This window comes from Tenrec ecaudatus, chromosome 16 (assembly GCF_050624435.1).
Source record: "Tenrec ecaudatus isolate mTenEca1 chromosome 16, mTenEca1.hap1, whole genome shotgun sequence".
Taxonomy (NCBI): domain Eukaryota; kingdom Metazoa; phylum Chordata; class Mammalia; order Afrosoricida; family Tenrecidae; genus Tenrec; species Tenrec ecaudatus.
In genome coordinates, this window is record NC_134545.1 from 8,066,306 (window position 1) to 8,088,402 (window position 22,097).

A 22,097-nucleotide genomic window follows, 5' to 3' on the forward strand; every position below is an offset into this window, starting at 1 on the left:
GCTCAATGGTCAAGCTCCTGCCACGGGAGCTCACACAAACACACGCTACCTGGGTGCCAGTTTTTAAAACTTTTTTTATTTTTAATTTTTTTTTAGGTTTTTATTTTATATTATCTACAAAGTAAAAGTTTCCCCCCCCACCCCCTTAACTTAAAAGTTGGATCACTGGCCACAGTGATCACCTCATCAAACTTGATTTATAAATAATAATCCGTCAGATGACGGTAAGAATTTACTGAACTTTTTTTTTCAGGTTTAATAAAAGGGCGTTCCAAGTCTTGATTTATGTTATTATAATTTTTTTTTGCAGTAATAGCAGCAAGAATCACTCTTGTTACTTCTTTTGCTAGCTGATGTGTTCATGACTGTCAGAGGATCATTAGAAAATAAATAACTTCCAGTTTCAGCAAGCAGAGCTGGGGTGCTCAAGGGGCTGAACAGCATATGGAATTATGGACTAGCCCACAAGTTCCTAAATGCCGCTATTCGGTCCAATATCTTCCACTGCAGGGTGAACTGTTAGCATTCCTATTGGATGTTACAAGAAATCAACATATATTTTAAGAAACAAAATCAATGAGTTTCTAGTTTTCTGTGCTTCCGGTTGGTAGAAGCAGTAGCAGGGCAGAGGGGATCTGGCCTTTCGCTTCCTCCAGGGCAGCCTTACAGCTGCTGTTGGTGGTGGGCTTGTACTGCAAGAGAAAGAGGTGAACATTGAAGCAGGAGGCTGGCAAGCCCAAGGGAGTCTAGTGTCTGCAGCACGCGCCTGTGAGCCCCTCCCGCTAGCTGAGGCTCATGGCACGGTGCACTCTTACCCTCCCATCTGCACCAGGGTAGATAGCAACACACCAGTCAGCCGTAAAACCATCAAGACTTGCTGCTTGTGGGGTCAGAAAAAGGCCTCACCACACCCCCCCCCCAGGCTAGCCACGCCCTGGCACTGCTCGCAGAGCACAGGTCCCCTGTGTATGAAGCCAGGGCTGCCAGCAACCAGCACACAGCACCTGCACATCCTCAGAGCTCCACTCAGGCTCCGCCCTGGTGACAGCCCCCCACAGGTCCAACTGCCCTGCCAAAGAAGGCCACCTGAGTCCTAGCATGCGCCAGCCACCCAGACCGATGCTGCTGCTTGTCAAGCCGAATCCGGGAGACCACAACACACAGCCGAGGCGCCAGGAGCCTCAGACCCTGACACTGAGCTGACCGCCACGGGCCCTACTGCACGCGCTAGGACGGGTCTTGCTAGCTCTCCGATGTGGGGCGTGAAGCACTGGCCCTGCCTGCCCTTCGCCCTGTGTGAGCAGAATGCTGTGGGTGCCCCGGCGGCCCCTGCACACACACGCCTCACCTGAAGGGTGCGTCATATAGGGGAAAGGCGCTGTTGTCGAGACTGGAATGGGTTGTAGTGCACTTTGAGCGAGGGCGGCCTGGGGACCGCCGGGTGGCTGTGTCGTCATTAGCATCATTGGCGCATGGGCAGTTGGATGAGAAGGAACCATTCCTGACTGTACATGAGCCTGAAACAGAGAGCTCTTTTACGCATACAGGCAACATCTCCGCTTACACAACATGTCAACTCCTTGCTCAGCATGGGGCGCAGGGGGGAGGGCAGTGGTAGGCCGTCAGGCCCGTCTACTCTTGGGGGGCTTTGCCAGGCAGTCCACAGACATGCTTCACCTTCCAGGAGGTCCTGCAAGCTGGGGCGCGGGCACCCAGTGTGAGGGGTTTACTACCTACGGCCCTGCGCCTGCCCAGGGCAGGGCCTCACAAAGATCAGCACTGAGCCACTGGCCGGCCGCCTCTCGACTGAAGACGAGGCAAGATGCAGTGAGGCCTGAGAGCCGCCCTCCCCATAGTCCTGTACTGACAACACCCTATTCTGATGGGAGAACAGGCAGGGCGGCTGGGTTCCCTCCTGGGAGGCACCTCTCCAGGCCACCCTCCCCTGCTTCCTGCCTACTCAGCAGCACAGCTCGAAGATAAGCCTGATGGAGGAGGGGAGTCAGGTGGAAAGGTGGCCAGAACTGTTGGCCTCTGTCACGCAGCCCCTGGCAGGTCGGACTTCCCAACCGGAGGTAGCCTGGTTCCTTCAGCACAAAACACAGCAAGGTTTGAAGCACCCTAGCTTCCCTGTGCTCACACACATACCTCCAAGCCAGCGGTCTCTGCTAGCCCCCACAGGGCCCCTGCACTCTGGAAGTGGGCTCAGCCACACTCCACTGACCACACCAGCACCCCACCCACCACCAAAAGCATGTCACCAATTCCAGCGCCCACGGTGCCCCAAGAGCATCAACCGAGGCCATGCCAAGGATACAACGGGTCAGCTATCGGGTAACTGAAGCCAAATGGCATTCAGTCAGGTGGGTCTAACCTAGACCCAACCTAAGGGAGTCCTATTGAAACTAAAACAAAAAAGCAACCAACCCCATCTTATCCAGTCAGTTCACCCAAAGAGCCCCAGAGAGGGCAAAGGGCAGCCACTCCTGGGGAGGAGGAGGAACCACTGCAAAGACCAGCCCCCCACTGCAGGAGCCCACTACTCTGAGGTGAGTTCACTCTTGCTGCCCAGGCAACTCTGGAGGACGTGTTTGGGCCCCAGAGCTCAATGCACCAGTGCACACGGCCACACCCTTCCAAGTACCTCACACGGCCACCGAAGATGGAGGAAGAGGCAGGAACAACCTTCAGAACCCACCCTCCCTGCCAGGGGTGTATGCGTACGCACATGTGTACAGGGCAACAGAGCTGATACACAAAGCCAAGCAGACACAGGAAGGCGAGGAAGGGGCTGCATTCCAGAGTCAGAGGTATCTGTCAGGTTTCAGTTGGGAAAGGCTCAGGGCTGACCCGCCAGCAACACAACTGAGTCCATCACAAAACCACACGATGGTCAGTGCGGGCCAGACCACGTGCACTGCACAGGCAGAGGGGGTGGGGCGAATGGCATCACACACAGGGTGTTCTAGCTAGGGCGTGTCTGGTTCTGATGCTATAACAACCTCCACAGCCGCCTGGTCTGGACAGAACGCTGGCGAGGGCGAGCTTACCTGAGGTACATGGGCCATGTGGGGTGGGTTGGTGTACGCCGGCTGAACGTGGGAAGGATGGATCGTAAAGACGGTTTGTTGTGCTGTTGGGAAGCTGTTTTGTGGTGACTGCGTATTGGAGGCTGGTGTCATGGAGGGGGGTGTTGGCGCGAGCCCCGCATGGTAGATGGCCGACTGCTGCTGTGGACTGGCCAGATGGAGGGCCTGGGCCGCCTGGTGCTGATGGTGCTGCAGACCAGCCACAGAATGGAGAAAAACATGTTACAGAAAGGCAGGTGGCAGGCACACAACCATCTGAGCTCTGCACGTGAGCACGGCTCCCCAGGGCTACCACCTAATCCAGCTGCCTCTGGCTGGAATGTTTCTGGGGAGCAGGATGCCAGACCTCAGTTCTAGACTCTCACCCAGTGCAGCACCCATGAGTTAATAGACACCAAAGCTGACTCTTAACTATGACGATTAAGATAGAAGTACAAAAAAACACAACCCTCAGATACACTTGACTACAAACCCACACTGGGTGCCATGTGAGACTTTTACCTTGTTTCTGACCCGTGACTACATGCCTGGGAGCCTGGCGGCCGCACAGCTAGCTCTCAGTTACCCAAGGGAGGGAGGCAAGAGGGTGGGTGGCCACGGGTTCCTTCTCACCTGAACAGGACTTGGGGCAGGGTGACTCCCGCCATGCTGACTTTGCTGCTGTCCAGTGGGGGTAGCTGAGGGCTGAGGATGTGGCGTATGTGGGTGCAGGGTGGCGTTGGGGTGTGCATACTGCTGGGCAAGGGAGCCGGTGGAAACTGGTAGAGAAAGGAGAGTGCAGACAGCAAGTGAGCATTCCCATTATCGCGCCTCCGCTGCCCGCTCACAGCAGGGCCAGCATCTAAGGGATGCCCCACCAGTTGCTACACTTGATCCCACCTCTCTCTGTTATTCTTCACTTTTTCTCATGAACGTTTACAAAGTGGATCATAGTTTTACATTTAGTAGTTCACACCTGGCTATTCCACCTTTCTTGAAAAACATGTAAAGCCAATAAATATTAAACTAGCATTTAATATATATAATAATATATTACATAATATATGTAACGTAGCTGTCTACGTTTTACGATAAAATCAAGTTAGTTTGAATTGCTTTTCCAACAGTCACACTTTCTCTGGACAAAAGGCAAGAATTCCTCAAAATCAATCAATCAACCACCCCCCCCCCTCTCTCTCTCTCTCTCTCTCTCACACACACACACACACACACACACACACACACACAGTCAAGGACATCATCTGGCTGACCTCACCATGCTACTGCCCTGCAACCGCCACTGACACCTCAAAGTGGGCTTGTGGGTGGGAGCTGGAAGACCTCTCGTGGAGCCACAACCCTACAAACACCTGTGGCTGATGACAAAAGCCACCCTTGTCAGTGTCCCTCCAGGCCTTCTGCTCTATAGAATCCAGTTGGCACTACTGACTATGCTTTGTGATCAAGAGTCCGCTGTCCACAGAGACTGAACCCAAAAGCCCATCTCAGTAACAGCTATTCCTGGGTACAAAGTAGGGACATCAGGCAGAAATCCAGATCTTCCAAAAAAAAGCACAGTGAGAATCAGGAAGATGAAATGTGTTCATGGCTTCAGGTGATGACCATTCATCCATGACACAAACCTGTCCATGACTGGGCAACGGGCTGGGGACTGTGCTCCTTTTTAGGGAGTGGGAGGGGGGACAGTGCTCTTAAGACACATCTGGAGTAATGCATGACTCCTAGCCTTTACTCAAGAAATCAGTCCTAAAATCCTTTATAAACTGAGCCTACAAGTAACAATTCCAAGAGGTTACACCCGCTGTTGTCCAACGTGTCAGCAAATACAGTCACATGAGTGTGGCAGGAAGAGGCAGACACAGCTGTGGGATCAGGCACCCAAGCTCAGGTGCTCAGCGAGGCCAGCTGGCTGTGTACCCCGTCAATGTGGTGCAGAGGGTTAGGCATGTAAAGCTAAGAGCCACCGGCACTCCAGTCCAACTCCAAACACATCACTTACCAAGGGAGTAGGGTGAGGTAAATGGCCAGTGCTGGAGACACCTGGGCGCCCCACACCAACACCACAGCTGGCTCAACACTCAAAAACTCCTAGTGTAACTCAAACAAAACAGATTCACTAACACACTGGGGAACATTTCCTGACCGTAAGATTCATCCTGCGGTTAGGCTGTTACCTGTCACCAGGTCAGTTTCAAATCACAGCAACCCTGGATAACAAAACGAAACCCTACTCGGCCCTGCACTGTCTCACCAGGTTGGAGCCCACTGTTGCGGCTACTGTGCTAATCAAGCTGAGCTCTCATTGAGGTTCCTCCCTACTCTGTCCAAGTCATCTTTCTATAAGGACTGGCTCACCCGCCCTCCCATTACATGAGCAAAACACACAAGACGAAGTCTTGCTGTTCTAGCTTCTAAGAAACATTCTGACTGTATAGTTCTGTCTTCCTTATTCAATGCCCCACTTTCACATATATATGAGGTGACTGAAAGAAAACAGCATGGCTTGGGCCAGGTGCGCCTTAGCCCTCAAAGTCACATCTTTGTATTTTAACACTGCCATGAAGTCTATCATTTGAATTCTTGACTTCTGCTTCCATGGGAGCTAACTGCAGATCCAAGCAACACAAAATCCTAAAACAACTCCAATCTTTTCTGTTTATCATGATGCTACTTACTGGCCCAGTTGTACTACATAGGTTTTTGTTTTCGTTATATTGAGGTGTAATCCATATTGAAGGCTGTAGTTTTTTATTTTCATCAGAAAGTGTTTCTTCACTGACACCAAGCAAGCTCGTGTTACCTGCATGAGTGAAAGTTGCTAATGCACCTGCCTCCAGTTCTGACACCAAGTTCTTCGTCACAGTCCAGGTTACCGGACGATCAGCCCAGCATGAGTAAGTATGGTGGAAGAATACAAGACCACATCTTTCCTGATGTTCAACCATCTGGGGTCCCCTTGTTGTGTTTCAACAACTGCCTCTTGGTCTGTGTGCAGGCTCCGCCGCACAATGATGTGAACAGTCTACCCTGATGGGAACAGTTGGTGACTGTCCCCCTAGAAGCCGGGAAAACTCATGTGCTAAATGTTTTCTCCAGTGCCAGAGTCCCTGAGTCTGAGGGAAGTCTGTCTCTCCGACCTCACAGGTTTGATTAAAACCCCACCTATCACTATCATATCCAAGTAATTTATTTCAAAACCTTCTGGTCACTGACGGGGTCTAATGGTTTAACATACCAAAAGATCTTCAAACCCATGCCATCTGATCAATTCTGTTCCATAGTGACCCTATAGGGCAGAGTCTACCTGCTTTGTCTTCCTCCCACAGAGCTAACTTTGTGGCTTACAGCCCACTACACTACCAGGACATTTATTAATTCTGAAACCTGACTTTGCTGCTCTTGCACACACACGCGCACACACACGCATGTCACTGAGTATATATCCATTTGAAATTTTTATTAAATAATTTAAACTCAATAGATCAGAAACAACTAGCATCTATGTGAAACTGTGCCAATGCAGTACCGATCTAAGTTTTCAGGAAGACAGACTGGGCTCCTACACAGCACTGGTCCGTGTGTGGGGGCCACTGTGCCGAAAGCAGAGTAGGGAGCAAGTGCCACCGTGCTGGAGTCAGCCAAGATGTCTTACTTTCAAGTCATCAGCATGTAAGCCCCTGCTCCTTGTAGATGAAGCATCTGATATGTGTGGTTTTCAAAATACTAAATACTCAATCCACCACAGGAAAAAGCAACCCCCAAGTCCTAAATTTTATTTACATCTTTTCATAAAGGCAGTACAGAATCTCAGAGCTTGTAAAGTATATTTAAATTTTATGTAAGATCTTCCCCCCCTAAAGTTTACATTTTTACTTGTAATTATCTTCTAAGCAAAGCATTAAGAATATAAAAGATAATGTCTAGGGGGGGTGATCTATGTATATAGTTTATACACTAAGGCTCAGCAGTTAAAGAATAATTATGTCAATAAAGTTTTCTGATCAAATCTCTTATTAAGCTGAGAGCAGAGGCTTAAATAGCCAGCGAAGGGCGGGTCAATAAAGTTTTATAATGAAGTCATTCATCAATTTTAAAAATGTGAAAACTTAGCAGCTCCTTGCTTAGAAAGGAAATTCTTTTGCTGTGCCTTTCCCACTGGTATCTCTGTGACAACAAAGAACTTTGTTCACTTTTCCAGGCTGTACAATGGAATGTTCTAAGCTACACTCTGATTTGCATGCACAGAACAAGCTCTGAGTAATGCAAGCAGTGACTCGACATATGCTTTTAAGACACCTACCCCTTGCCTGCCTCAACACCAGGAAGCCACAAGGCACTGTGACAAGAAAAAAACCAAACAGATGCTACTGTATGAGGGGGCGTCAACAAGTGCACAGAAACATGGAATGGACAGATCATGGAATTTTCCCATGTACTTTTCTGACATAACACTTGGATATACTTCCTGAGCTGCACAGAACTGTAAGGAGGTTTCATTGGAAATATTTTTCTTTTTCATCTTCTAGCTTAACAGAGTTAAAAGCGGGCACCTTGTGCTGGCAGTTGTTTGCCTCTTCAAAAAACAAAAACTGGGTAGCTTAGTGTGGAAAGTGTGAAAGCCATACTTCAATTAACTGTGCTCTGGCCCCCTGAAAGGCAGTGGGACAGGAGGAAACGAAGACTTGGGAGGAACAAGACTCACCAAGGGAAAAGAAGATAGGGCAAGAGAGAGGCTGTGAGGGCTGTGGGACCAGGACAAATGGGCAGTGAGGGCTGGCCAGGGGGTCAGCCTCCTGTTCAGAAGCTGAGTGCACTGCCAAGGGAAGCTATATAACCAAGGGAATGCTCTTATATGTTTGGATTGTGATACTCTGTTAAACCTTTATTCACCCAAATGTAAGCAACCTTCATGAGGCCAGCTGGGTCAAGTCAACCAGATCAATGAAGTATTGCTTCTATCCTAGGAAATGGAAGTCAGGGGCTAGACTGGTCCTGAAACCACCTGTACCCTATGATTCCAACTGCCATCCATGTGCTCCTTGATATAAATGCTTGAAGCTTTAAGGAAGGCCACTGGGCAAATCCTTTTTAACACTGACCAATAAACGGGCTTCGTCTCACTGATGGCAGAGTCCGTCCGGAAGGCAGTGCATTTGATTTTTTAACAGTTTTCTCCTTCAGATGCTGGGTTGCCAGCACTGCAGAACTACATTTAACAAGGGCACGAAACAACCGCCTCCCACCTTCCAATCCAGACAAAGTGGAAGCATGAAGGCAAGCTGAAGAGAGGTCAGAAGAGGGGTCAGAGGCAACTGGACCAAACCTTCCAAGAAGGAAAAGGAAGCAGCCAGTCAAGTTACACACAGCAAGCAGCACACTGTCGGTGCCATCTCTTCCGGGGAGTCAGGTGTCGAGAGTTAATGCTCAGGTGTGATGAGGAAGGATCGCTTAGCTACTTACCAGGACACGGCCTCCAAAACTAGTAACAGAGACAGTAAGATGGTGAGGATAACCAGCCGAGACCTCCATTGAGTACACCAGACAAGCAAGTTATGACATTGTCTTTTAACAGATACAGTCGCATACACAGCGTCCCTTCAATAGACAGCTATACAGCACGACTCCTTTTTAAAGAGCGTCTATATTAAAGGATTACATTTGTTAACATTTCCTAGCACCAAGTAAAAGAGTAAATCAAATGCAGAAACCTTATTGGGAGTAACTTATTTTTGGATACCAAGTCATGGCACAATTAGTGAAAAACTCAGGTCAAAGTGTTTGTAAAATGCTTTCTTAAAGCTGGTCTTAAGGAAAATCATGTATAGACTCATTTCAAGTAACTGAAATTTTAGTCCGGGCAGAACACCTCTAAAATGCACATCATGTCTCACATAGCAACCCATGTTAACCAAGGGTTTCTGTGTGGCTGGACCCTTCTCCAAGTGCCACGGTCCATGGCTGGCCTTGTCTAGGCACTGCCTACAAACAGAGAACACGGACCTGACAAGCTCATTTCCCGAAGAAAGTCCTACTGGCATGTGCACCTGTGCCTGCACCTGGGAGCAACCAGGATGCTCTTCCAGGCAGGGGGCCTCCTGCTACCTGCCCCTCTGGTGGCCATCAGGTCAGTCAGCTGCCCCATGTGAGCAGACACCCCCCGAGGGTGTCCGCTACCTGGGTTCTTGAAGCCTCCATTCACAAAGACTGATGTTTGAAAGTGATTCTCCTGTGGTACATTTCATCAGCCCTCACTTCTGAAAAATCCTGGTAAGGGGAATTTTCTTCTTACCAAGGCATTTTGAAGAAATGAACAAAACCACTACAAAGCTTATGTTGGTATAAATTTTTTCCCCTCTTTAAAAAATGAGCTGTTCAGGCAGTCTCTCTAAAAGAGAATATTAGGCATTTTCAAGAGTCATGTTTGCTTGGTATGCAAAAATTATTTTCTGAAATGTGAATTTTTTTTAACTCCAGCTTTCTTCAGCTGGGTTTAATTTCCTTTTTAAAAAACTCAGAATTACTTAGAGATACATAGATATTGTTTGTAATGATTTTGTCTGGCACAAGGAAAATACTGTTCAACAAGTCTATTCCCTTAACATGTGTTCTTTAAAAAGTGTCTTACTGCACAATGAAAATTAGTATAAAAACCCCAACTCACTGGCAAAGTAGAAAGAAGGGCTTGTCTCCTTGTTGTATGGTAATTTGGGACATGCTGAATTTGGAAAATAGAAAGGTGAATTAGCCTTTAGAGTTGTGCATTTTCCTAATTCTCTGGAAGAGGCTGACATATTAGACAAGTTCTCTGTATTCATGCACAGGTTCACTTTTATCTTAAAAGCGATGACAACTATCTTTAACCCCAGGAGGGTGCTGGGCAGTGCTGGGAGACACTCTGCCTTTGTTCCTGGGTGTCAAGTTCCAAAAGTGGACTTGCTGAGTGAAAGGAGAAACATCCTTATCTGGTCAAAGAGCAACATGGCATGCCATCCAACAGTTTATACATGTGCAACACATGCGAGGCAAGCAGCAGTTGCCAGGGCCAATTCCAATGACCCAAGACAACACTACTTTTGCAAAACATTATTAGTAGAAGTGCTGTTCTGAAGGATGTATATCAATGAACCCAAGAGCTAGAGAAACATAAACTATACTAAGCATGATCATTTCTCACTAAGGTAAGGCTACAAAAAGTGCACACATGTGTTTAAGCACATCTGGAAGGATAAGCAGCCAAAGGTTAGCAGGTGGCAGGACAATAGGAACTTTCTATTTTGGGGGGCAGACTGTTTTATACGTGATCTGCATTAAACTACCCAAAATAAATCACACAAAGGATCTAGCTCATGTTGCTCCTCACAGTTCGGGTTTGTAGACAGAACTTTGTTACTATTAATTTGTAAATGGAAGACCTAGCACCATACAGCAACATAGGAAATCAGACATTTGGAGATCAAAAATCAAAGTAACTTCTTGGAAAGGAGGGGGCAGCAGCAAGGATGAAGGCTTGATGAAGGTTAATGAGATGAAGTGTGTGACCAAACTGGATAAAAGGACAAAGGGCCAATAACTTTTGAAATACCCATCTCCAACTCTAGTAATTGAACTGTTCAGCAGTCTGTTACCATGTTTATGCTAACACCAACATGTTTTTAAAATGATAATGAATCTTTCACTTTGCAGTCACCACTATGCACCAAACCATCTGGGGTGGCCGTAGCAGATGCATGTCAAAAGAGGTGACATAAAGCTGTCGCTAACATGAGGTGTATAGTCTTCTGGCCATATAAAGAATAATAGACAGGGTATCAAATCATAAACATAATTCATATTCAGGGTATTTGGCTGCTTTGAGAAAGTAATGATAAACTGTTAAGGGGGGTGAGTGTAAGGTGACCATTTCCACACAATGGATTTTGTCATCATTTAAAAGAACACACAAACTTGTCTGTCTTGGGTATAATTAGGTTTTCCATTAAATTATTGACGAGTCAATGGAAAGTATGTGTTAGTAGACTTAACTGCAATTTAAGATGGTAAGGAACAAGACCTGCGACTCCCTCATGTTGGGTTTGGTTTGAGTGAGCTGTCCAAAGGGAGAGGGAACCTCGGCAGCCAGGCTAGCCGCTATGCTGGCTGCAACAAGAAGATGGGTCAGTGGCAGGAGAGTGCGCGGGATAATAAGGCCACTCCAGATCTGCTGCACATTGGTTTTGTTTATATTCTCTCTTTACCCACATTCCAATGGACTTCAGGGTCCAAGGCCAAGTGCCTTCTAAATTGCACTGCTGTGAGAAGGTGGTTATAAAAACCACTAGTGCTTCAAATACCCCCGTTACTGTACAGAGTGCTTTTAAATTAATGACTATCCATCCCAAACACAAAGCACAGGGAGGAGTCGTCTGCGGAACATCTCAAGATTCACCACCCTGTCCCCGAGGCACAGGTATGCTCTGAAAGCAGTGGCAATTTTAGCTCAAAAAGTTCAGATCTTAATCCAAGGTGAGCATGCCAGGAAATGGGAGGGAGAAAGTAAATGCACTTTCCGAGTGTTAAATCATGATGTGCTCAACAGGAAGGCTTAAACACTCACAGTGAACTTTTCACCGAGGCCATAAGGCACAGTGGAAAGTTGCTGAAATATCCGCAAGGGGAACTGTGAGGTCCTGCCAAACGCACTTGAGCTCTGGCTCAGTGCCAGTAAGAGGTGAGCTTTACCAAGACTACGAACCTGCCTGGCAGCTTATTTTTATGACTGAATTAAAAATTACAAGAAATGTATTCCAAAATGTAGCAATTATACCATTTTTCATTTGAAATACATAATCTACAATGCAACATATTTTAAAAGGAATAATGTGGAAAATTAAGATTAGACTTTTAAGCACTTATTAAAACACCGCCTTTAGTCATGTAAAATTACCTACCATCAGTGGCCTGCAGAACGGGGGTGTACCTCCGGGAAGAAAGCAGAGCTGGGTTAAGGGTGACACAACAAATGGGGTCCTTGCTGCTGCCCGAGGGCTCCTCCTAGGACTCACCCAGATCATGGGGCCACCGAGCAAGCAAAGGGTGAGGAAGAAATTCAATTTTGCCTAACTACATCTATTTAAGATATCTAAACTAAAAAAACTGCAACAAAAACAAACATAAGACAAAAACTTTTCATTCTTAAGTCACTCAAAAAGTTAAACAAGGTTTGAAGGACACAATGTCCATTTTGTTGCTGTAACTCCACATTCACAGTAGCACATCTAACTAAGTGAGCAAACTTACATTTCACATCTTTGCTCAACAGAAAATACCCACAATGCCATTACAGGAGGGCTCAGACATCTTAATGTAATAGGGACGAAATAGAGAGGAAATCTTAAAAAAAAAAAACAGCCTAGAATATGGACCACCCATCATCAGCTATATTATTCCAGGATAGGAGGGGAAGCCAGGATCTTTCAGCACCTTGGATGGCTGCTAAAATGACCTGCACAAAGTTCTCCATTTGGGCCACAAAATTGTTTGTTTGTTTGTTTTGGGGGTGGTGGTGGTGGTGGCAAGGGGACTTAAAGGGACAGATTTACTATTTTTATATAGGATATCTGATTTCATTTCACCATCCTGTGTAACTGGGTTACATTGAAAGGTATACTTTATTTGGGTTCTATTTAGACTAACATTGGGTAGTTTTGAAGGCCGGCATGAGGCGGGCAGGCAGTAGCACTGTAATGAATGGCAGTAAAAGTCTGGAAGGCCAGGGAACCTGCCCTGAGAGTGAAACACAGTGCCCTCATGCTGAGGCTTGTGCGGGGCAGCTCTTCCCTGCATGCCTTTGGCCGACTATAGCCACACAAGGTAAAGGAAGGAAGGAAGGAGAGACACAGAGGATGGAGGACGTGCTGATCGAGGGGTAGAAGTGAGTGGCCGAGACTGGTGAAGAGAGCAGCAGTGCTAACAAGCCCATCTTATAGACTCTTAACCCTGAGGGTCACCAAAAGCCAGGTTATTCTTAAAGTATCTTTTCTGAACCTTCCAACCATGAATAGGCACACACAGGGAACCAGACAGACAGAGGATTTCCTACCATACATCGCATGTGTCTGCTCATGAGCCCCGTACTGAGTCGCTGAAGACGATACGAGAGCAGGCTGGGCATGTGCTGGGGGAGCCATCATCCGGGCGTTACCCTGAATGACAGGACTATAGACATGAGGGTGCTGCAGCCAAACAAAAAATGAAAAAAGGGTCTACAGTCACCACAGAGTTCAACGGGTTAGTCAGATGCCTCCTCTCCTCTCCAGGGTCCCCGGAAAGCACTTTTGGCCATTGCACTAAAAAGGCCGTTGGCCATAATCCTAACGCCACATATGGCCACAGCACAGCAAACCAGCCCCCCACCCCGGCCCCCAACGACTCCACAGCGAAGATGAACCAACATCCCCAGGGAATAGAGCGAGCCAGGAAACCCCAAGCCTTACCTGAGACTGATAATGTGGCACGTGCTGAACAAGAGGCTGATTTGGAAACTGCTGAGGACTGTAGGCAACGTACTGTGCGGAATAGGCTGGAGGGGTAGCGACAATGGGTGGGCCTGCTGCGGAGGCTGGGTGCATCATGCTGCTCTGGTGGTGCTGGTCCTGCCGCTGCTGGGGCATATTTGGTACTGCAGGAGGAGAGACGACTTAGCACCACCAACTCAGTGTGCCACATGGGGATCAACCAGCCCCACATCAGCCAGTCTTACCACACAGGCTACTCCTTGATTCCTCAGACAACAAACTTGGCTGGCCCCCTAGAGTGCTGAGTGCTCTTCTTGAGGAGTCCCTGTGGGTTTCCCTTTGAGCACTAACCACAACATTAAGATGGGGACTAGAGCCACGTGCATTAAATACACCAAATCATGCTCCTGGTCAGAAAAGACCCAACCTTGATCTCATCTCCATATATAAATACATACATATATAATGTATGTGTGTGTGAGCTCACATGCGCATGCACACACACCCCCTTTACTTACCACCTGAATGCAAAACATCTGTGTAACCCAAGACCCTTCCCCCCTCGATGTCTCTTTACTTCCCCCTACTAGAGGTCTCCATACAACTCCCCATATTTCTCAAGTATACAGCAGGTGTCTGAATGACACACCGTTTTGCCAAGAGTAACATCTCTTCTTCCTGCTGGGTCATACCATTTTGCCAAGAACACAGCTGCCATCTCTTCAAGAATGACTTCCCAGTGCCCCCATCAAGAGCTAGATGCACTGTGTCCCTTCCCTGCACATGGCTATCATTGCGTGTGTACTGGAGTACATTGATGGTGCGAGGCACAGAAAAGAGTAAATAGGGAGCACTCATGAATCTGTGGGGACTGACTGGCTACAGAAGGTATTGCCAATATCCTTAGTTCAGTTTTTGTTTTCAATCTTTTAAACTTGAAGTCAAAATTTTAATGATTTGCTGAACTTTAGTTGGTGTAGTGGGTTCACAAGGTCAGGAGAGTTCAAGTTTACCAGTTACTCTGAGAAAAAAGATGACTCTTGGCTTCTGTAAAGATGTGCAGCCTTGGAAATTCCCAGGAGCAGATCTCCTGTCTTACAGGGCCTCTATGAGCCAGAACCGACTCCATGGCAGTGGGTTGAATCCCCTATTTGATTTTTTTAAATTTTATTTTGAAAACAGTAGGAATAAGGTAAAATATTTTTTTCTGAATTCAATTCTGAGAGTCCACATATCGAAAAAGCAGCTCCTTTTGGTAAAGGGAAAGTTGCCCGAAACTTAGGTAACATTTTGATCAAATACAAGTCTGTCTAATAAGCCAAGTGACTGAGCTGTCCACTCACCACTATGAATGTGAGACTTCAACTGCTGCCTTCACAGATGCACAAGTTTACTGTTTTTATAAAAACTTAAAATAAATCTTACTTATGCTCAAATAATACTAAGCAAAATGGCCCTTTAAATATCGTTTGTACCCCACCCTTTTGGCCTTATTAGGAAACTTTGTAGTTGTCCTTCTAGATCATTCTTCATCCATCATCAGTACAGATAAAAGGGGGCTTCAAAAAGCTCATGAAACTATGAAATAAAAGGATAGTGGAATTTCCCCACCTACTTTTTGAAGCCCCTCATATGTAATACGGAATCATGGTTACAGTAATGGCTTGTGCTGAACCTACCGTAATCACAGTTAAACTGATTAGATAAATCGTAATTCCCACCCCAAACAACTTAGCGTCCCCACTGGGCCATTAAAACCTTTCTTCTACAGCCCACGGTCCAATATGACTTGTAGGCCCCTGCTTTTGTGACCCCTGAGATCAGAGGGCAGTACTGCCCACTGTGGGAAACACTGGCCCAGATGGACCATATTTTAGCCATTTCATATGTGAATGGTTCATAATTGGGGAAAATTCTGTCTCCCAGGGGGGCCATGGGCAGTGCCTGGAGACATTTTTGTTAATCACTGTAGGGGAGGGGGGGGGGGAAAGATCTGTAACTGGCACCTGGTGGAAGAGGCCTTTGGTGCTGCTGGACACCCCCCTGAAACCAACACAAAGAATAACTGTCAACACCAACAGTGCCAAGGCCCGAAAATCCTATCTTAGACTAATTATGTCCTAGATTTTGGCATATTTTCAATTTCCCTCAGAAGCTACAAGCAAAAGGCGGAGCAAAAGGATGGAGGAGGCTTTGTGCAAAAACCCTACTATCATGAAGGGAAGACATATTATACACAAACATGGCAACATTTCAGAACCAAGTATTGGCTCTGCCACCACTTGACAGACATTAGAAATACTCTACTGGGTTCTTGGGGAGGGAGGGGGAAAAAAGAGAAGCTGATACCAAGGGCTCAAGTAGAAAGAAAAGGTTTTGAAAAGAATGATGGCAACATATGTACAAATATGCTTCACACAATAGATTTATGGTTTGTTATAAGACATGACATACCTCACTGATGCATAGCCCTACAGGGGACAACACTGGAGACAGTGTGGGAACTGCACCCAATCTGACCCCATCACAGTAAAGGCATGCAATAAAAAGCAAGAGGAACAGAGTGAGGAAGTCCTGAGGGAATACCAAAGACAGACTTTGGGGCCAGGGTGTGGCACCCCATCAGTCTTGACTGGAAAACACGTCTAAAGGTCAAAAGACCTTGAACTTTTTACAGGCTTTTCTTTTTTGTATCACTGTTTTATTGTTGTTGTTGTTTGTGTTTTGTTGCTTTGTTTTGCTCTGTATTGTTTCTGTGCATATTATCTCTGCTCTGCAGGTCTATCTAGATAAAAGATAGGCTAGAGAAACAATCTGGAGGAGAAAACAAAAGGAGAGAGGAAGGTGGGGGAAAAGAAGTGTCAACAAACCCAGAGACAAGGGAACAACAAGTGATCCAAAATCAGAGGGGAGGAGGATGTAAGAGGCCTGGTAGAGCTTGACCAAGGGCAATGTATAACAGAGGAATTACTGAAACCCAAATGAAGGCTGAGCATGATAGTGGGACAAGAGGAAAGTAAAAGGAAATAGAGAACTCAGAGGCAAAGGGCATTCATAGAGGTCTAAATACAGGTATATACATACGTGAATATATTTATATTTGATGATGGGGAAACAGATTCATGTGAATATATTTATAGGTTTAGTAATAAGGTGGCAGATGGACATTGGGCCTTCACTCAAGTACTCCCTCAATGCAAGAACACTTTGTTCAATTAAACTGGCATTCCATGATGCTCACCTTCCTGACATGATTGCTGAAGACAAAACGGGTACATAAGCAAATGTGGTGAAGAAAGCTGATGGTGCCCAGCTATCAAAAGATACAGCGTCTGGGGTCTTACAGACTTCAAAGAAAAAAAGCGGCCATCTAGCTCAGACGCAACAAAATCCACATGGAAGAAGCACACCAGCCTGTGTGATCATGAGGTGTCGAAGGGATCAGTTATCAGGCATCAAAGAACAAAAAAATTTTATTGTGAATGAGGGGGAGTGCAAGGTGGGGACCCAAAGCCCATCTGTAGACAACTGGACATCCCCTTACAGAAGGGTCTCAGGGAGGAGACAAGCCAGGCGGGGTGCGATGTAGCAATGATGAAACATACAACTCCCCCCCCCCCACCATGCATGATCCCAATTCTACCTTACAAATCTGGCTAGACCAGAGGATGTACACTGGTATAGATAGCAATGGGAAACAGGGAATCAAGGACAGATGAACCCCTCAGGACCAGTGGTGTGAGTGGTAATACCGCGAGGGTAGAGGGAAGGAGGGGTAGAAAGGGGAAACCAATTACAAGGATTAAATATAACCCCCTCCCCTCCCTGGGGGACAGACAGCAGAAAAGTGGGTGAAGGGAGATGTCAGACAGTGGAAGACATGAAAAAATAATAATAGTTTATAAATTATCAAGGGTTCATGGGGAAGGTGGGGAGGGAAGGGGAAAAATGAGGAGCTGATTGATACCAAGGGATCAAGTACAAAGAAAATGCTTTGAGAAAGATGATGGCAACAAATGTACCAATGTGCTGACACAATGGATGGATGGATGGATGGATGGTGATAAGAGTTGTATGAGTCCCCCATAAAATTATTTTAAAAATATATAAGAGAAAAAAGACCCCAATAAAATGATTTTTAAAAACCCCAAACATCTCAAATGATCAGAATTTAGTAACCAAACAGGATATGAAACCGACACACAAAGATGCAATGGGAAAAAAAGATTCCAATTTACATTAACAATTAGAAAAGAACACATCGACTACATAAACTGAGTAAACGAGCATTATGAGAAAGAGTTTTACAATAATATGGAAGAGAGTTTTTTTACACAAGCGGGAAGGTATACTTTGTTCTTAAATAGGAAGTTTCAGCATCATAGAGATATCAATTCTCCCCTACACTTATTTTAAAATTTTAAATGTCAACTGGCACTATCAGCTGTTAAAAGTTAGGAATCCCAACAGACACCAACAAATAAGGAAACACAGAATACCGAGTTGAAACACCTGTGGAAGGAAAGAAAACATGGCATTTTTTGATGACTGGTTTCATACACACACACACACACACACACACACACACACACACAGAGTTAAGTAAATTCTAGGGGAAAAAAATCACACAAGGTAATAGGAAAGCAGGGTTGGTGCTGGAAAACTGAACATGAATTGTGAAAAAGTGACCTCCAATCATCATTCTCAGGTCCTACACAAGAATCACCCTGAAACTGATTGTACACTAAACTTTTAGAAAACAAGAATGTTCAGAACCTGGGAGACAAAGTCTTAGGTTTGAAACACGGCAACACGAATCACACATGAAAATTGTGATAAAGTGGGACATCATAAAAATAAACATCAGTATCCTCAACTTGCCCCCACCCTCATCTCTACTGCCTTTAAAAAATAAAATAAAAATATAGAAAATTCTGGTTAAAAGCATGTCACAATTGGGAACTAAATATTCACAACACTTCCATCTGATAAATGACTGTTATCCAGAATACATAGGAACTATTACAATTCATAGTAAAAGGGGCAAAATTTTAGATAGACATTTTATATAGAAGTATATGCTCATAGCAGTTTAATTTCATAACAATGAAAACCTGGAAATGACCCAAATGCCCACAAACCAGTTAATGAATAAACTAGTTTCAATTTAAAGCAGGATGCTACTCAGAAATACAAAAGAACTGATAGTCAAGAAAACATGAAGCCACCTAAAATTATGATGCTAGATAAAAGAAGACAGAGACACCCCAAACCCCTATCATTCTAGTCTGTCCTACTATCTGTAGGAATTGACCTAACAGTACAGAGACAGAGGAAGTGGAAGAAGGTATGATGAAAATGCTCTGCATCTTGATTAAGGTAGTAGTTACATGATAAATACCGTTGTCAAAAGTAAAAACGTAAGTTTAAAAGAAATACATTTTACAATAATTATAGAATAGTGAAATTGTTAAAATTTTAAGTCATGTGTGTAAGATTCATTTTAATCATTCATTTATTAACAAGAGTAATTCCAAATGGGTTTAAATAATAAAAATTAAGTTTTATAAATTCTGGAAGAATAAAGGATATGAACTATTTCATCAAAATGAAAGCTTTTGTGGTGTAAAGGCTATCATCAAACAGGTGAAAAAGATAAGCCACAGACCAGGAGAAAATATCTGAAAAACATTTATCTGACGGTAGATTTTGTTTCTAGGAAATGAACTCTTACGATTATTCCAGAGAAATAATCCAATAAAATCTAGGTCAAGAATTTGAATGAACATTGTTTCAAAGGATATATACATAAATGGTCAACAAACTTGTGAAAAAGCACCCACTATCACTAGTCATTATGAAAATACAAATTAAAATGATAACGAAGTACCACAGGATGCGATAACCCTGAGGTTAGGCGCCCTCATTTAACACACTGTGCCACCAGGCTCTGTCTATAACCAAGGAAGCCACACCGCACTTACTGCCATGGAGTCAGAGCTGACTTTTAAAGAGACAGCAGCATATATGTGTGGTAGAATAAGGGAAAATTGGAGCCCTCATACTCTACTGTAGGAAACAGAAAATGGTCCAGCCACTTTGGAAAAGTTCTACAGTTCCAACAAAGCATTTCTATTTCCAAGCATATACTGAAGGAAAGGAAAATATGTATCCACATAAAAACTCGTATACTCGTGTCCACAAGCAGCATTATTCACAACAGCCCAAAAGTGAAACACCCAAATGCCCATCAGATGTATGATATGCAGTACGGTCTATCAGAGGGAGACTATTCACCAAGAGAAGGCATGCTAGAGGAACGAAGACTGGACGCTAGGTGAGAGAAGTCCATCACTAACACGGCATCGGTATGTGACTCTGCTTACACAGAATGTCCAGACCAGACTAACAGAGAGAGAGAGAGAGAGAGAGAGGAAGTTGCTGAGTGTGGGAAGGAGAGTGGAAATGGTGCATGAATGCTAAGCGGTGTGTGATTTGGGGCTGAGGGTGATAAAATGTTCTGAAATTGATTGCTGTGATGGCTGCACAGCTCTAAATAGCCTGAAACCCACTGAACTGTCGGCTTTGAATGAGCAACCTTTATGGTATGTGAAACAGGAGGTCGAGGTGAAAAGCACCGTTGTGAAGGTTCCCATTCATACTTAGATGGATGCACACCACGCAAAAACAGGTCTGAACATGTCTGTGATCAGAGGATAGCTACAGATAAGTTCTGGTAACACACATGTCTCAGTCTTATTAGTGTTCCCTCAAAAAAAGGGATACTTTTTGTGCCAGATTAAAAAAAAAAAAAAGACTTTAAGGTGAGAGCTAAAATAAAAATTTTAACAAAACTTGAGTAGCTATTGTCCCAAACCACTGAAGCTTTGCAGTCCATTAATGGAAATGCTGCCGCATATGACAACAGTTTTTAGACTTTGAGAGGTCAGAAAAACCTCAAGATGAGCCAAGATAGGGAAGACCATCAGCCTCTATAAATGAAGAAACTAAAAATCAACTGTTTTTAGAGCAAAATATTAAGAGATGCAGTCATGATAAAATTCTTGCAATGTTAATTTGAGTTGGAAATGTCACTGAATTCTTCATTGTTGAAAAAAAAAGTGATATACACTGATGATTTGGGTGCTATAGCAAAGCATCCTGAAGAACTCATACTCCATGTTATTCACTTATGTCTTCACTACTCCTTCAATCTCAAAGGACAATTTGCATTTTCTTCATTTTGCCATCAAACTACATTGGTCTTATCTAGAGAAGATGCCTATTGGGATGGGTCAAAGCTTGTTTACCATAGCAATGGAAATGCAGAGGTGAGGGTCACAGTGGAATAAGGTCTACTTCCATCAGACTTTCTATCACACCCTAAAGAACAATGATGCCAAGCATCAATCCCCAGAGAATCAGAGGAACCCTTAAAAACCTCCAGATGGGATGGAAGAGGGAGCGCTCCTGTCACACTCCCCCTTCCAATCCGGCTGAACCTGCATCTCATCAATTTATCATGTAAAGGACACAGACAAATTGATCAAAACCTGAAGCTACTGTTTCCTCGACATTTCCTCCACCTAAAACTATACAAATCTGAAGGTGGCGTTTCCATTTCTCTAACCCTTCCCTGAAGAATTTGGTGCTCTTCGACTTCCGCCACATCAAAGAGCAGTTCTGGCACCCTTGAGGGATTCCAATTGTGTTCCTTTTCAATGTTCTGTGAGTTTGAAGAATAAAATAAAAGTCTGAAGTGGCAAGATGAGGGCTGTAGGGTGGATGGGCTAAGGTTTCGCAACTAAATTCTCCTAAGACAGCCCTTGCTGCTCTGGAAGAATGAGAAGGCCCTGATGGAAAAAAAAAATTCCTTGGCACAACTTTCCTAGTTGACTTTTCACCAATGTAATTTTTATTTTTCTTAAAATTTCTTTTTATTAATCCTCCGTGATTGTCCTATGTCCTCTGAGAAAATCTAGATGACCCCCTTGGGATGACCTCAAAACTCAACTCACCCTAACCTTCTGAACTGACATCCACCTTGAATTAAACTGGCCCACCAATCCCCTCCTTGAAGCCACAGCTGTGATTGGAACTTTTTTTGGAAGGCCCTCTAATGAGACTAAGAAAAGTATCATGGAGAGAGAACTTACCTGCAGCCACCCACTGAGCAGAGACCTGCTTCAACAGGGTTGGCTTGGTAAACTCATGAATGTATAACTAGAACCCTAGAAGCAATGCTTTTTTACTTAACTTTCACATTTTATGACCGGCTGCTGTTATGCAGCCATGGTAGGGGAGCTTACCAAATGGCATAATACATTTATTAACATAAAGATCATGTTTTCTTTTTGCGCGTCTGAGCATTTTTTTTCTTTTTGCGTAAGATTATGTTTTATGCGGTCAAAACAAACCAATTTAAAACATATTCTTGACTCAGCTAGGGCAATGTGATTATGCACAATCATTGCATGCTAGCCAGTAACGCCGCTATTTCTGAGAGACACACAAC

At 44.9% G+C, this 22,097-nt stretch overlaps 1 protein-coding gene across 8 annotated transcripts in view; it reads right to left on the reverse strand.

Annotated features, from left to right (window-relative positions):
* Positions 1–69: 69 nt before the first annotated feature.
* Positions 70–22,097, reverse strand: part of ATXN2 (ataxin 2) — a 102,696-nt gene continuing 80,668 nt past the window's right edge. For 3 of the 8 annotated variants that reach the window (XM_075533853.1, XM_075533849.1, XM_075533856.1), the window contains exons 19-25: positions 13,562–13,746; positions 13,168–13,300; positions 9,751–9,804; positions 3,702–3,847; positions 3,051–3,278; positions 1,349–1,517; positions 70–692 (exon numbers count right to left, since the gene is read on the reverse strand). In XM_075533853.1, coding sequence (XP_075389968.1) covers positions 664–692; positions 1,349–1,517; positions 3,051–3,278; positions 3,702–3,847; positions 9,751–9,804; positions 13,168–13,300; positions 13,562–13,746 — 944 coding nt within the window. In that variant the 3' untranslated portion in view covers positions 70–663. The remainder of the gene's footprint in view (positions 693–1,348; positions 1,518–3,050; positions 3,279–3,701; positions 3,848–9,750; positions 9,805–13,167; positions 13,301–13,561; positions 13,747–22,097) is intronic. The other 5 variants (XM_075533854.1, XM_075533850.1, XM_075533852.1 and 2 more) reach the window with 3 other exon arrangements.